The following is a 16,404-nucleotide window of genomic DNA, read 5'->3' as shown; positions in this document are numbered from 1 at the left end:
AGGCTCAGTGCTTTAGAATTAGACCACAGTGCCACCTGCATCCACCACACCCACACACAGTTACCCTCTGCTGACTAATCATAAGATGTAACCACCAACGATGTGACAGAGAAGTTGATCCTGCAAAACCTGGCCTTAGCTCCCTTTGCAGCCATTTCTGTTACAACCATATCCTAGATCAGTTAGTAATGATGTATGCATAATGCATACAAGGATGTATGCATTATGTATGCATTATCAAATTATTTTGAATAGTTTTTTATTAGGAAATGGTAGGGATAATGTATTGCTGATGTGTGCGCGCGCTTGTGTTTATATGTATTCTAGTTTTACATGTTGTGTTGCACATCAAAAAAGTATACAAATCAAGTGACTGACCTGCCATTTACAGTCTCTTGTAAGAAACAACAAATAGCATCAGAGAAGAAATTGCAGCATTTGTAATTTTAATACAAACTGTTAATGACACATAACTAGAGGAGAATAAGTCTACCACTCACCCAATGACACTGAGTTGTTTCCAATGGTGTAAGTCAGCTGATGGAAAATTTCCACCAGCAGAACAGAGAGGGAACAACTTCAGGTGATCCCCCCTCATTCCTACAGCCCCCGCTCTAAATCTGCTCCAAAGGGTAATGGAACCCCACACAAATAGGTGCAAGGAGGAGGGGGAATAGCTGAAAATTGCTTCCTTCCCCATTTCAGTGACAGAAGCCTTACTGTTAGGAACATAGGAAGCAAGCTTATACCAAGTGAAACCATTGATGCCCCTAGCTCAGTACTGACAATACTGACTAGCTCTCCAGGGTTTCAGGAAGGGGTCTCTCTGCACTAGCTTGAGATGGGATTGAACCTGGGAGCTTTTGCAAAGCAGAGGTTCTACCATCGAGCTATGGCCCTTTCCCATTAGCTCAGCCACACCACCAGATTCAAACCAATGTTTCTAATGTTACTCTTAATACTACAAATATTGCCAGCCTTAATGTTAAGCAATTTGGGTTGTGACAACTCTCTGCAAAATTCAGCACCAAGAAAGCCACACTCACAGTTCTGAGGTCTTCAATGCGCTTCTCCAGGTGTGCTGGAAGACCTTCTGGGAGGGCAGGCACCTGTTTCAGTGTCAAGACCTCAGGGGTGTGGGAGGGCTGAGTGACATTTCCATTCTCCCCTGATGGCTCAGATATTGGGCTACCATTAGAAGTGCCATCAAGTAACCTATCCAAGTCAATGTCTCCCAGCATCTCCACAGCAATTTCGGCTTCCTGTAGGAGCTCACGCTCACTTGTGCTGCTAAAAATGGAAAGGACTGGATCTGTGATGATGAGGTTCAAGTCAGATACATCATTTCCACCAGTGGCAGGAGCAGCAGAAACTTTGTTAGGTGTAGAGGTGGTCACTGACACTGTGGGGTTCAAGTTAGCTTCTTTCTTCTTAAAGGCTTCCTTCTCCTTCTGAAACTTCCGCAGCATTGCAGCAACTGAAAGAGAGTCCTTGTACAGCTTTTTCTTTTTCTTTTCAGATTTGTGTGAATTTAAGGCCATTACCCTGAAAAACAAAACCACACACAGAGAGAGAATATATAAGCAGTTAGGAAGAATTAAGTTCACTCAACTGAATTCCCATTTAGTAAATAATCTGGAGTCTAGTTTTAGTTAACATCTCTGTATTCCGCAGTGTATGAGTAACATAACATACACTGAACTAGTAACTTTTCTAACATGAGGAGTTTAGAGTTTTGTGATCTCATATTAGTTTTGACTAATGTGCTCTGGAGGGGAAAATACTGAAGAACTCTTGAATGTGGAAAGTTGAAATTTAATTATGCAATTTTTCCTTTGGTGTCTTATGATCTATTGAGATTTAGCAGTATCATATTTATGTGAACTTTGGGAAAGCACTCATTGAGAAGAGGGTGGATGGGGTGTTAGGGGATGGGTGGTACCTCTGCTGGCAAACACACTGTGCTCCCTCTGGGGTAGTTTGTCCACCCTTGATCCCTATCCTGCACTCAGCTCTCACCTATGGCTCCTAGAAGCTATCAGCATGCAACAGTGGCCGCACCCTGAGAACAGCTTACCGTATTTTTCGCCCCATAGGACGCACTGGCCCATAGGACGCATCAAGTTTTTTTGGGGGGAAATAAAGAAAAAAATTCTTATTTCCCCCCCAGGCGCTTGTGGGGCAGGCAGCGGGGAGAAGCGCTCTTCTCCCTGCCGCCCGCCTTGAGATCAGGTCCGGGGACAGCAGGAAGACGCGCTGCGTCTCCCTGCTGTCCCCGGAGTGGTGGGGCAGGCAGCGGGGAGAAGCGCTCTTCTCCCCACCGCCCGCCTTGAGATCAGATCCGGGGACAGCAGGAAGACACGCTGCGTCTCCCTGCTGTCCCCGGAGTGGTGGGGCAGGCAGCGGGGAGAAGCGCTCTTCTCCCCGCCGTCAGCCTCCAAACCACTTCGGGAGACAGCGGGATGGCGGCGTTCCACCTCCCTCTGTCCCCCGACCTTGTGGGGCTGGCGCTGGGGCTCTCCTGAAGCCTGGAGAGCGAGAGGGGTAGGTGCGCACCGACCCCTCTCGCTCTCCAGGCTTCAGTGAAAGCCTGCATTCGCCCCATAGGACGCACCCACATTTCCCCTTCATTTTTGGAGGTGAAAAAGTGCGTCCTATAGGGCAAAAAATACGGTATGTGGCTGAGTAAACTAGGTGAGGGTAGCCAATGGGTCTCAAACACTCAGTGAGTTAGGGACTTCCTTGCATGTGAAGACAGGCTCTGGCAGATTGAGTGGATGAGGCCAAAAGTGGGTCCAACAGTCAAGAAGGCGATTTCTGCACACGGTGCAAATGGAAGTGAGGGGCAGATGGGGCTCGTCAACATGGGAAGGAAGCAGTGTTAGAAACTGGGACAGAAAAGCTAGGAGCTAAATGGCACCTTAAACCTAGGTTATGGGCACAACTACTGAATGTCCAGGCAAGCTTTTTTATACTAAGAATACAAAGCTGAAAATGAATGAACTGCAGCTAAAATATTATGTTCATTTTTCACATGGTCTAGTCCTTCCCCTGCCCTCCCCCCTAATATTCTTAAGAGGGTCTCTCCTCCAGTCTTCAGATAGAAGCTGAAAGTGGGGAGGCAGAAAAAGCTCCTCCTTTCCTTCCACTCCACAGTTTTAATCTGAAATCTTAGGTGCAGTACTGTGCCCAGAGCTCAGAAACTGCTAACGCTGATAAAATTCCGTGTCCCAAAATACGCCTAGAACAATGGGAGTTTCGAACACTGGAAGGAAGCCCATCTAGGAGAAGCAAAACTCTGGTCTTAAACCACCATTGCCTTATGGGATATCTTCAGCAGAAGAAAAGGCTAAGGAATAAACCATACACCAAGCTAAAGTGGAGTCCCTAAGATGGTGGGAAGGTGCCTTGTACACCTTCTGGCAATTCCTGCAGCCAGGCTGCTGCCAAATGTATTGCTCTGACTTCATTTGGACCACATCAACACAGCCAAGAGGGGAGTCTTGTCATCTAGGCAGCCCAGGACCTCTGTACACACTGCCCAGGCTTGCACCCTGGGGAGGTCACTTCAGTGTTGCTAATGCAGTGGTTAGACCTTCACCCCTGGAGGCGCACTCTACTGTCCCTCAAGACAGACAGATGCCAACAAGAAGCTCTAGCCATTCTACTGCTAGGTTTGTGCAGGAAACCAAAGGGGGGGTGGAACACCGCAAAATCCCATCCTTTGTCCTATTCATGACTATGTCACAACTTGATTTTAATTTATTTAAATGAACAGCAGCTCACAGTAAAAACTAACAGGAGTAATTTAACATTTGCTCTTGGCGCCTCCTCCTCAAGAGGTCCGGAGGGTGAAAACAAGAGAACAGGCCTTCTCTGCAGTGGCTCCCCGTCTGTGGAATGCTCTCCCTAGGGAACTTTGCCTGGCGCCTTCGTTATACACCTTTAGGTGCCAGGCAAAATCGTTCCTTTTTAACCAGGCTTTTGGTAGATTTGATTGACATCCTATGCCCTTTTAAAATGTGTGTGTTGGGTTGCTGCTGTCTTTATTTTGATTATGTATTTCGTGGTTTTATATTCTGATTTTATTCTGTGAGCTGATCTGAGACCTGCAGGTACAGGGGGGCATATACCGTAAATTCAATAAATAATAATAAATAAATTCACTAAACCAGGATACGCTCTTGTAAAATTAGTGTAATATGCACCCCAACTGCCGAGAAACTTTCATCTTCCGAGGTTTTTTCTCCTTCTCTGCCTCTTCCTCTTTCCGTTTGCGCTTCTTCATGCCATGGTCCTCGCCATCTTTCAGTTTAACTACCTAAATGCGGGGGGGGGGGGGAGGAGCAGCACACCATTACTTCAATCATGAAATAGCATTCTATTATGGAATTAAGATTGTAAGTGTTTTATTATGGGATCAGAACAAGATCCATGTAATCTTTCCAATAGTCAAATGCTTCTGGAACCTTACAAGTACGGTAAGATGATAAAGAGCTACCTCCAATTTGTCCTTCCATCATTATTCTTCACTTTACAAACAATCACTTGTCATATGTAGAACATAATACCATGCCCATGATCAGCATTTCTGGAGGGGGCTAGGATTAGACAGAACGTTCTTCCACTAGCAAATAAGTATGTGAGGCCCCCAAAAGCACCAGCAAAACCACCTACAGTGTTGCTGCCAGCAGCAGCCAGCCGAGGACCCTGAAACAGGGTGTTAATGGGGCAGAGTGGGTTGTCTATGGATCTGTTGCATTTTAAACAGGTCCATTTCTCAGAGAGAAACCCTCTCTGGGCCTCTGTACTGCATGAGCCTGCAACTTCACACAACTGCCTTAGGTGTCATGAGCTGACAAGACTGCAGATACAGTGAAAGATCCACCACTTCATGCTTCCCTGACCCCTCCTAGGATTGGCAAGCTCCAGGGTGATCCTATATATGTCTACACAAAAGTAATACAGAGTTTTCGTGGGACTCTTTGTATATAGGACTGCAGTCAAAGTTACGCATGGGTAGGTTACAGAGATTGCATTGCAGCAGCACTGCAGCATCTGCACCAGCTCACTATTCTTTTCTAGGCACAATTCAAGGTGCTGATTTTTGACCTTCTTTTCATAACAGTTAAAATCAAATGGGGAGAGGCTACAACTCAGCTTTGCTTGCAGAAGATCTCAGGCTCAATCCCTAGCATTTCTGGATGGTAGGACTTCAGGAAGCAACAGTGAAACACACTTCTTACTAAGAGTAGACAGTTTTGAGCTAGATGGATTAATGATCTGACTCAGTAAATTCAGCTTCACACATTCATCAAGCATCTTCTTAGAATCTTCAAAAGCAAGGGGACATAGAGACAGCCAACTAAATGAACATAAATATTGTGGTATTTGTATTAAATAGTATGTTTACTTTAATGTGAAAACTGAAATACTTCAATGTAATAAGCGAGGTGCTTTAAAATCTTCACAGCAAACCTGTGACATCTCTAAATTTTTCTTGGAATAAATTATTTACTCACTTTAGATGGTCTATTTTTTTTGCTTTCTGTTAAGTCTTCCTCTTCAGAATCAGATGCTTGCCGGAACTGCAGAGTCCCAGTGTTTATGTAAAACCCTCCATATTTAGTAGTTAAGGATGCAGGTACCAATTCATCATACTGGGAAGGAAATAGAAGGTTTAGGTCAAGAGATCATTACCATTTTGTTAATATGGAAATAATGCATTTGCTATACCGCCATACAATGAACAGGATATTAAACTAACCAAATACAGTAATAACACCATACTAGTGTGGAGAAAATAACTGCCAGGACTGTACAACTCACAAAGCATATTAAAAACAGAATAATATTTGGATGAAGGCAATGCTGAGATACTGCAGTGCTGACAACATTATATCCACATACAAAAATAGATTAATCTCAAACCATTACATACATTGGCTGTAACATAGCAGAGCCATGACATAATGTAAAGCTATTAGGGTAAATGTGAAAATTTATATTAATCTATTATCAATGTTTTGTAAAGCCAGCTGGAAAACAGAAAATCTCAAGATCCCTCATCAAGTGCCTCTAGCTAAATTTCAAATGCCATCCTAATTTCTATAATTTACCAGGGCACATTGGCAAGCGTCCAAGAACATTAGTGGCACAATTGTTTCTGGCACATATGGTAAATCATAAAAATTAACCATCTCACTATAATTCCATGCTTAACAGGTAAATGTTGACATTTAACAAGAATTAGCTCACATCACATTCTAGAAACATCACACTAAGTTTGCAATCCTAAACACACTTCCTAGGCAGCAAGCCCCATTGAACACAATAGGATTTCTTTCCAAATAAAATATAGTGTAAACCATTTGCCTTTTAGCTTTTCTCTCAGACCCAGGAGATAATTTTATTTTAAAACATTATATGCTGCTTTTTAACACACAATGGTACTCAAGGATAAATTTGATTATTTTAATAATTTTTATATGAACTACAGAATAAATAGAAACCATTACAACAAAAAATGTAAGTAAACCTTAGCCATAGCTTCCCAAACAAAGGCAGCTGAATACAAGCTGAAATAAAAAAGTCTGCTTACAAAAAGAAGACAGAGAACACTTCCTGACATCTATTGGCAGATTGTTCCAAATAGGACCAGAGTCAGACTTTGAGGATGCTCAGCACAGTGCCAAATATGCCACTCCAACACCACCCCAATGAGGGCAGGACTCAGAACTGCTTGTGACAGCAGAAGTGACTGCTGTCACGTGCCTTTTCTGCCATGGGCAGCAACGGCACCACTCACTATCCTCCCCTGACCCCAATATATGCTTCAGCCATGGATGGGAGGCAGTGCTTTTGAACAGGAGCCAAATTTGGCCCCTATCCATAGTGACATCCCACTATCTTCAATTAATGAAAATGCAATGTCCCAGCCTTAAATCTATAGCTTTCATAGATCTCTAGTGCTACCCAGACTATAGATCTATGAACTCAATAAATTTCATATATCCATGGGCCAGGGCATTACATTCTGGGTAATTTTAAATGATGGGTGGCCACCACAGATGGGAACCAAATTTAGAACTTATTCAAAAGTGGTACTGCTATAAAGCACCTGGGGGCGCAGCCGGGAGGGCAGTGAATGGTGGTGTTGCTGCGTCAGAGCAATGAGGGGCCCCTGGCCAGCACCTGACCTGGCCTGGCCAACTGCTTTTTCTGGGCCTAGTTCCAAAGGCCAGAACCCCAGCATAAAAGGCCTTGCTCTTAGTCACTGATGTTGTAAATTGTTGTGATATAGGCTAAAGCCAGACTGCTAAATGCAACCTGTGTGAGAACTGATATGTGAACTAATCCCCCTTTCCACAAAGTAGATTAAATAGCATGAAGGCATTTGATGTAATTTCATCTCTAAAGTGAAAAAGGTTTGCAAACTGCTAGTGCCTGGAATGGTGATCATAGGCAAACCCCTGAACACTGACTGGAATGATTGAAAGAGGGCAGCATACAAGTGTAACAAATAAATTTTACTCACAGCCTCTGAATTATCAATGAAAGGATCAGTTTCATCATAACCATAGCCTATGTCTATTAGATCCTGAACACGGTCCTTCCGATGCTTGTGGCTCTTTCCACCCTGCAACACAATATTTACAACTTGAAACCACTGAGGTACTGGTGCCAACCAAGTTAATATATGGCAGACACAGGCACTATAGGGCATCGGACAGGCGAAACCTTTGGTGCTACTTCAGTACTGACACAATCAAGCAATTTACAGTATAGCAGAAAATAATGTATCTTGCTGCTGCATTCAAGTTCTCAAAATCCACAATCCTCATACAAAAATATAGGTATGAAAGTTTATACTAGATAACTCTTATAGTCACAGGTTAACAATTCCAAGCTTAACAGCTCAACAATGACAATTCAGTGACCTCATTCTAGACAGGATTTCATTTATGAAAGATTATGATAGGTTAGAGGTTAAGATAGACTAAATAGAGAGTAGTGTGGCTGGAGATGGATGAGTAGGATTATGCTGAATAACAAATATTATTTATATCTTCTTCTTCTACAAAAAGTACCCAGAATGATGAAAAATTAAATTAGTCCATTCTCTCAATACAATTTCTTATTTAAAAATATAATTGACTTTATTTTGTTTTTCTTTCAGCTGCCCTCCACACTAAGCAAATGGCTGCTGTGCTGGGTGAGCTATAACCCGCTATGTCTAACCACAACAAACCAAGGCTTTCTAGTTTCCAGAACACCCTGTTGAAATATGTAGCCACCAATTTTATCTTGCTCCCTATGCAGGTAGTCTAACCACTGGGGGCAAGGAGGAGTAAGCATAAAGGGGACTTTGTTTATTGCAACTGGCCCAACATGTCATTGTAATCCCAGAACAACAGTTATGTATCCAGTGGCACTGGAGTTCCATGTGTTGTCTCTCTGTGGCCTCTTTCCATCAAGAAGTAGAACTGCAGCCAAAATCTAACAATATTAACTAAGTATTATAACACATGTGACACCATGAACTAAATTATATGATAAATTAAGATAACTGAATTCTTCAGAATGCATCGTGGCTTTAGTAAGAACACCTATAAAATATGAACAGCCAGACTTAGAGCAACATAATAAATCTGTTTACTCACGTATTTTGTTTCCAATTTCTTAGCCAGCATTTCCACTTCATGCCTCTCACGCTCTTCATCATTAAATGGATCTTCAGAAAAAGCAGATTTTATCTAAGGAGAAAACCCCAGAAATCACAATTATTGTTTAAATTCATATATGCACAATACAAATGAGTAAAGAAGCCACCGAATCAGTATAGTTTATTTTATGAATGCAGCTTTGGTGAGGAAGCAGCCTTTGCAACAAGTTCAGTTTAACACTGTAACACACCAGTACTAGAAACTTTAAAGAAGGGATGCCTTACCCACAGTTTGCACCCTCCAACCAAATCTTTCTGACCCTCCAAGATCCCACCAGTCTTAGCAGTGGCAGCAAAAAGAAAAATATTAAAGTAGGCTCCACACTGTGATGGGCAAAGCCCAGCACCTTGACAGGGATACATATTATGCCCTTCCCCAGTTATGAGATTGATTATTTGATAAGCAGAAAGGTGGTAAGATGTGTGGATGTACCTTGTCTCTCTCTCTGTGTGTGTGCAAGTGTATCAGCATAGTATGTGAATGCAATAGTGTACATGAAAAAAATGTGGGGCCCCAGCACCCACTGCTGTCATTGGCCCCCAAGAGAGCTGGCTGAGAGTGAATGTTGCCCTCAGGCAAAAGAAAAAAAGAAAAAAAGCAAGCCACCCCTACTTTAAAGTAAATTCTAATGGAATCATTAAGAGTTGCTTTGAAATATGTGTCTCTAAGATCAAGGCATCAGAATAATTAGCTGCCCTTCCCAACTTAACATATGTATTTAGAAGCATGACGTATGCCAAAGAAGTTGGAGTGCTGTCAGCAATGCAAAGCCATACATTTTATTAAATCTGATATAACTTGACCATTGTCAATGAAATACCAGTAAGACAGTAAGATGAAATATCTGAAAAATAGCAATTTAATTGTCTATTTGTTCATTAAACTCCATTGTCAATTTTCTTTTTTTCTACATTCAAGAATTTTGTTTATGAAATTCATTTAGTCAATCAACCAGTGTAAATCAGTCACTTTTCCTAGTCTGCTTGACATGCATATAAAAGTTAAAGTTAGAATTCACCTTCAACAAACTAAGGCAGCTTTCAGAATCTATTCATGATGATGATGATAATTAGATTTTTTACTCGCCCGTCACCATAAGGTCTCAGGGTGGCAGCATGAGCAAACTAGGATGCCTCTAAATAATCATGGTTTCTCATTCCATCCAAACCAGGAAACTCTTGATAGCAGCCCAGCTTCCAGTATGGGTGGGGGGGGGGAAAATAGTTCTTACAAAATAACAAATCTGTAGCCAACCCACTACAAGACCCATTTGCCTTGTACTTTTCTCCTTTTTCTATCAGAGAACTACAATATAAAAACTTTTTGCATTTATCATGGCACAAGTTTCAACAAAAGGTGATTCTTCACCATCCTTTGAAGACCAAGAACTCAAATAATTGGGCCGAAGAATTATATTTGATAGAACTTTCTACAAGCCATCTCACAAAACCTCAGAAAAGGTATATTTCTAGAAACAATGTACCAATGCGTCACTGTTAATTTAACAAGAGCATGTATTCTAGAGTTATGAAGCCCTTCAGAATCAGGAAAGCAGCAACCATCTAAAATAATGAAAAATACACTGTTCTACAAGCCAAGGTAGATAAGGGTCAAACAGCAAACCTATCTGCTCATGAAAAAAGATAAATCCATTGTTTTGAACTATATAGGTTATAAATGTAAACAATTTACGTAATTCTTCCGCACATTTCTAAAGGTTAGTGATATGTGGCTGAAGAAGCAACGAAACAAAAGTTGAAACAAATTCAGGTTAGACAAGCCACTGAAGATGGCTTGCTTTACAACTCAAGTGTTTCTTTTAGACCAGGATCCCCAGTTCACATGCAATGAATCAGGATTCATGATACCTAGAAGTAAATGCTGAACTCCCCACCCCACCCTGTGGGAAAAGGAGAGGATTGGGGAGCTCAGTGCACATAGCACTAAACTATGGCTTAGTGTTATGTGCAAGCCAGCCCAATTATGAGTATCTTTACAAGTAGCCTCTAAATGCACTAGCAGTTTTGATGGCCATCTGACAAGGCTACTTGGGAAACATTTCCAGAAATGCCCAGTGTTTTGTTTTTTAAAAAAGAATTAGAACTAGGTTTTGTATAAGATAGAAAGAGGGAGATAGCAAGAAGCATTTGGAAAAGTAATGTCATGTGGAATTGTCATGGATGTTGGAGGGACAAGAAATTGGGTGGGGGCAGTTGCAAATTGCACATGTGTTTGGTAGGGACAAGGTGACAATTCGCTGTAGGACTGAGCTAAGGAATTATACTGTTGTAAGATTCTGGCACTCTCATTTTATATATAACCAATCCAAGCACCGAGATCTAAAGAACTTTGCCTGTTAACAATAATGTGCCAACAATGTAATCTATCCTCCCATAATATATGTGGGGTTGGTAATGTGCCACTTGGAGAGCCAAGTTGCTGAGAATTATCTTTGTCGCATTTTAGTATTTAAGAAAGAAAAAATTATCAGAGTGTGGGATATATACAGAGTACAGTGGTACCTCGGGTTAAGTACTTAATTCGTTCCGGAGGTCTGTACTTAACCTGAAACTGTTCTTAATATGAAGTACCACTTTAGCTAATGGTGCCTCCTGCTGCTGCTGCGCCGCAGGAGAACAATTTCTTTTCTCATCCTGAAGCAAAGTTCTTAACCTGAAGCAATATTTCTGGGTTAGCAGAGTCTGTAACCTGACGCATATGTAACCTGAAGCATATGTAACCCGAGGTACCACTGTATATGTAAAAGAACACGGTCAAAAGATCAATCTGTTGGCAGGTCTTGATTGAGCAAGTAGGATAATTTTATAAAATAAAATTTATAGTAAGTCAAATAACATAGAGAAAGTAAAGTTTAAGCGTGTATTTAAGGAACTTAATTCGGGAACGTAAGGGGAAGATTGGAGGTCTTGTCAAACATAATCACAAATGGATGTACAAAGCAAGTATTAGTTAAAGAATGAATAATTGTTTATTTTGTATTTCTTATTTTGCCTATAACATCTATTGCATATTTCTGTTATAAAGTTTTCAACCAATAAAGCAATAAAAAAAAGTTTTTAAGAAAGAAAGATGTGCACTCAAGTTTTCAAAGAATACACATACAGAGCATGAAAATATTGATTCAAAGACAGGGCACTGCTGCAGTCAGATAGCAGTTTGTGATCCTTTGCTGTACCACACAATTTACCACATGTGCAAAAGTTTACCCACATGGTGGGGCAGAGATACGTAGGTTGGGTTCACATTACATGCCCTTAAAGTTTAGGTGGAAGCAGTGGTAAAACTGCTTTGAGTTTTAATTCTGTATTTTATCTTTAGTGTATTAATATTTTTGCAAGCCACCTTATGTTATTTCATTACAAAGGCAGGCTGTAATTCAAATAAGAGATTTCTCGACAGAAATGCCACATTGGTAAAAAGACATTGGTTACAGACTACTGTGTGTAAAGCAACTGGTACACACAACAAATGCAACAACTGGGCATCTGCTGCAGAACACACACACTTATCCAGAGTCACTTTAAACATGCCTGCTGGCTTCCCAAATGTTATTTCTAAATACTGCATCTATTGGCAGGAGACACACAAAAAGAATGCAAGTCCCTGCTCTTACTCCAGAGCAGTGCCATGGAGGCTGTGCACAGCACTCCAGGCACACATTGTTTACCAAAAGCCAGTGAGAATTACTTCTGATCCAATATCATAAAAGCTGGGCTACAGAGACTATAGTTCTAAAGATGACAGGTTTGGGTTTTCCCCCAAGTGCTAATTTTAAATCAAGTTCTTATAAATGAAAATAAGTTATATTGCAAAACTGGGATAAAGGGCGTCGAGATTAGAACTTGCATTCTAGAGAAAGCTTTCTGAAAGCTCTTTTCCCAGGTGAGATGGCAGTCAACTTATGAATTATTATTGTTTTAATAAAGCGACTAACAACAACAACATTCAACATCCAAGTCATACATACTTAGGATTCTCATTTGAATGTAAAATATCAATATTGGTAACTAACGGTTTGAAGAGAATTCATGTCATAAAAAAGGTAAAGGACCCCAGACAGTTAAGTCCAGTCGCGAACGACTCTGCGATTGCGGCGCTCATCTCGCTTTACTGGCCGAGGGAGCCGACGTTTGTCCCCAGACAGTTTTTCTGGGTCATGTGGCCAGAATGACTAAGCAGCTTCTGGAGAAACCAGAGCAGTGCACGGAAACACCATTTACCTTTCCGCCGGAGTGGTACCTATTTATCTACTTGCACTTTGACGTGCTTTCAAACTGCTAGGTTGGCAGGAGCTGGGACCGAGCAACGGGAGCTAACCCCGTCGCGGGGATTCGAACCGCCAACCTTCCGACCGGCAAGTCCTAAGCTCAGTGGTTTAGACCACAACTCCACAACATTTCATGTCATAGCTTGCTCAAATTTTTCATTCAGGCTACATTATTCTAAGTAGAGATAGAAAGTATGTTAGCTTTCAAAACAAAACTATGAGAAGTCCCTTTACTCCCTGTATTCAAAAGTTCCTGAGAGTTTGTAGGTTTTATTCAGTTTCATCACAGGTTAAACGATTGAAAACTACATTCCCCAAGTTATTATGTCTGATCATATTCTAAGAGAGCAGCTGCAGGCAAAGGTCTTGTAAGTGTGTGAGTTAAAGTTATTTACAAACTAAAATGCTTTCTGTGATAGTCTGTAGAATCTAGGAAGCAACTAATCAGAAAAGACTAATCAATTTGAGATGGATTTTTAAAGATTAAAGGTCAATAAACTTTACTGTCCTTGCAGCATGGTCAGGGCTAGACGCATTCAAGGGAGCCACTCAACTGAATGGATTGTGGGCTGGGTACCCACACTGATTTTTTTATTTTTAAGGTAAATTTCATGTTGGGAATCATTAAGAAAGAGAATGAAAATAAAACTGCCAATATCGTTAACACCCTTTCATCATTTTATGGTGCAACTACCTTTGGAATATCGTGTGCTGCTCTGGTCACACCTCAAAAAGAATATTGTAGAGTTGGAAAAGACGCAGAAAAAAGGCAACCAAGGGGCTAGAGCAATCCTACTTTAAAGAAAAGATACAAAAAGGGGCTTGGTAGCTTAGAAAAAACCGGCGGGTATGGGTATACAAGATTATGTATACAAGAAAGCAGACAGGGAGAGGGTTTTGTCCCTCTCATAAAATGCAACTACCCAGGATCATCTGATGAAGTTGAATGGTGTGAGAGTCAGAAGAGACAAAAGGAAGCATAGCACACAGTTTAACTATAGAATTCCCCATCAGTATAGATGCACTAATGGCCTCTAGCTTGGATGACTTTAAAAGGGGATTTGACACATTCAAATTGGATACAGCATGCCTCTGAATGCCAGTTGCTGGGGGAAATGAGTGAAGAGGGCTGTTGCAGTCATGTCCTGCTTGTGTGCTTCCCATAGGCATCTGATTGGCCGCTGCAGGAACAAAATGTTGGACTTGGTAGGCCTTTGGTTTGATCCAGACAGGGTCATCTTGTGTTCTTAAGGTTGTGCTTTCAGACATGTGGCACTTGTGCGGTTTAGCAGATAAGGGTGTTGGACCACAACCATAGTGAACAAATCCCTATAGTTTGCTACATGACACGCTCCTAACATGACCTAACGTAGCACATAATGGTCCAGTGATAAACAATTAAATACTACGTAGGGAATTTCACAATTCCACAAGTGTTCTCTTGCTTTGCCTTCCCACTACTGTGGAAAAGGAAAAGAATAGGTGGATCCAGCTGCACAAAATTCAATATTTAGGAATATAAGGCTGTACTTAAAGGAAATAAAACTAGCTGAATTACAAATGAATTGTTTATTTCATTAACCTCTCCACATATTCAATATTGTTTCACAATGAGCAAAGCTCTGCTGTTCGCATATGGCCAGTGATCCCACATGTGGTCTGTAAAATCATTCATGGGCATTCCTGCATCTGCCTCCACAAACAACAATTGTCTGCACCATTTTATATTATCTCTTTTAAAAATTAAAATCACAACCTTCAGTCAGCTTTTGGGCAAAGCACTGAGGTAAAAATATGCTATACACTGCCTGGGCGTTTCAATTTAATGTGCTTTGTATGAGAAGATTTCAGATTACAGACGTATTTTTTTAAACAAAACACTCAATGATAATTTGCAATACTCCAAGTATGCGGGCCTACAAAGACTAAACAAGTGAAAGACTAAGCAAGTGAAAAAGCAGAAAAGCAAAGGGCAAATGGACATGAAATACTCCTCAGACCACATAAGATTATATTCCATAACGTTAAGATGGGTACACTTGGTAAAACTGCACAATGCCACCCTTAGGATCCGTATAAAGAGGACCAGATTGTAAAAGAGAACACAAAAAGTATCAAATTCTTTCTAGTGATGGAATACAAACATAGGCTAATCTTGATAGCAGCCACCTGTGTGAACATTCTCAGTGGTCAACTAGTGAGCTGAAGGTACTACAGCTCAGATATTTAGCAACACATCCTAAGCACAATTTAATCTTGAATTAGGATCCATTTTCTTCACTCCTAGAAAGATTCATGCAGCCAACACAACACAACCCAGGGTCTTAACACTGTGCACTGTTAGTTAATTTGCACTCAAGACCAATCCATAAATCCAGGATTATATATTACATCACTCACATAGGTAGACCTTCCTGTGAGTGAAGAAAATGTGGCCCAAAGAAATGTCTCAACTAGCTATTAGATGTTCCTCAGTGTAATAAGGATTGTGAATTATCCACAGCTTTTATCCATTTTTCAGAACTGCACAAACCCTGCATTTCTGTAGATAAGGCTACAACACCGCTTATGGAACTCAACATTCACTGTCTCCAAAATGCTATTAAGTGGCAGTTAAAATATTCCACTTTAAGTCTTAGAGAAGGAACCATAATGAGCCATTTAAAGAACCCAAATCTGCACTGGACACCAAACCAAATGCAGAGAACAGCTCAGCTTCATATGGACAAATTACCAGCAGTATAATTAGTATAGACACACAATAGCTTCTTATAGACAAATTACCAGCAGTACAAACAGTGATTAACTGTAATCAGTCTCTGTTTAGGAAGGAGAAATGCCACCATTCCTTCCAATGGACTGGTCATGGCAGTGTTTTATCTAGCATCAATGCTCTGAGAACTCCAGAGAAAAGTAATTAGATAATTTTATGGAACTCATGTAGGTAATTCTGCCTAGTAGCCCTGCCAATTTTAGCTGGAACTTTACAATTAATATTTCCACTAGCTATTCTGAAATATTTTCCTTAGACAAGTTTCTCTAAATTGCAAAGCAACAGAGTCAGAATATCTTCATATACTGGTCTATTTCATAACAGTCAAATGTGACTGTAATTCAATTTTTTATGCAACACTGAAAATTCTCTGTCACCCTTTCTTGCAAGAACAAGTACACTAACCCTCAATGCTATCAGCCTCCTACAGAATTGTAAGAGTAAGCCTGATATCTAAGCAACACCAGACTCTGAAGTCTAAAGCAAGGTGTTTTAAAATGTTATAACTAACTTGTCACCAATATATTTGTTACAACCAAGTATTTAGCCTCAATATATACTGACTTCCTTTCTCCTTAGCCACTTTAGCTGTTTACAACTAGTTTTAACAAATTAGG

At 40.8% G+C, this 16,404-nt stretch overlaps 1 protein-coding gene across 2 annotated transcripts in view; it reads right to left on the bottom strand.

The window, feature by feature from the left end:
• Window positions 1-16,404, bottom strand: part of UBN2 (ubinuclein 2) — a 41,310-nt gene that overhangs the window by 22,205 nt on the left and 2,701 nt on the right. For both annotated transcript variants that reach the window (XR_014223963.1, XM_082239991.1), the window contains exons 2-6: window positions 8,664-8,756; window positions 7,538-7,639; window positions 5,523-5,660; window positions 4,209-4,321; window positions 1,047-1,545 (exon numbers count right to left, since the gene is read on the bottom strand). Coding sequence is in view for 1 of the 2 variants with exons in the window: in XM_082239991.1 (XP_082096117.1) it covers window positions 1,047-1,545; window positions 4,209-4,321; window positions 5,523-5,660; window positions 7,538-7,639; window positions 8,664-8,756 (945 nt within the window). In the remaining variant the exon portion in view is untranslated. The remainder of the gene's footprint in view (window positions 1-1,046; window positions 1,546-4,208; window positions 4,322-5,522; window positions 5,661-7,537; window positions 7,640-8,663; window positions 8,757-16,404) is intronic.

The sequence above is a fragment of the Podarcis vaucheri genome (assembly GCF_965113315.1).
Source record: "Podarcis vaucheri genome assembly, chromosome: 10".
NCBI classification, from domain to species: domain Eukaryota; kingdom Metazoa; phylum Chordata; class Lepidosauria; order Squamata; family Lacertidae; genus Podarcis; species Podarcis vaucheri.
The sequence above is the reverse complement of the archived record's forward strand: the minus strand, read 5'-3'. Positions and strand labels throughout refer to the sequence as shown.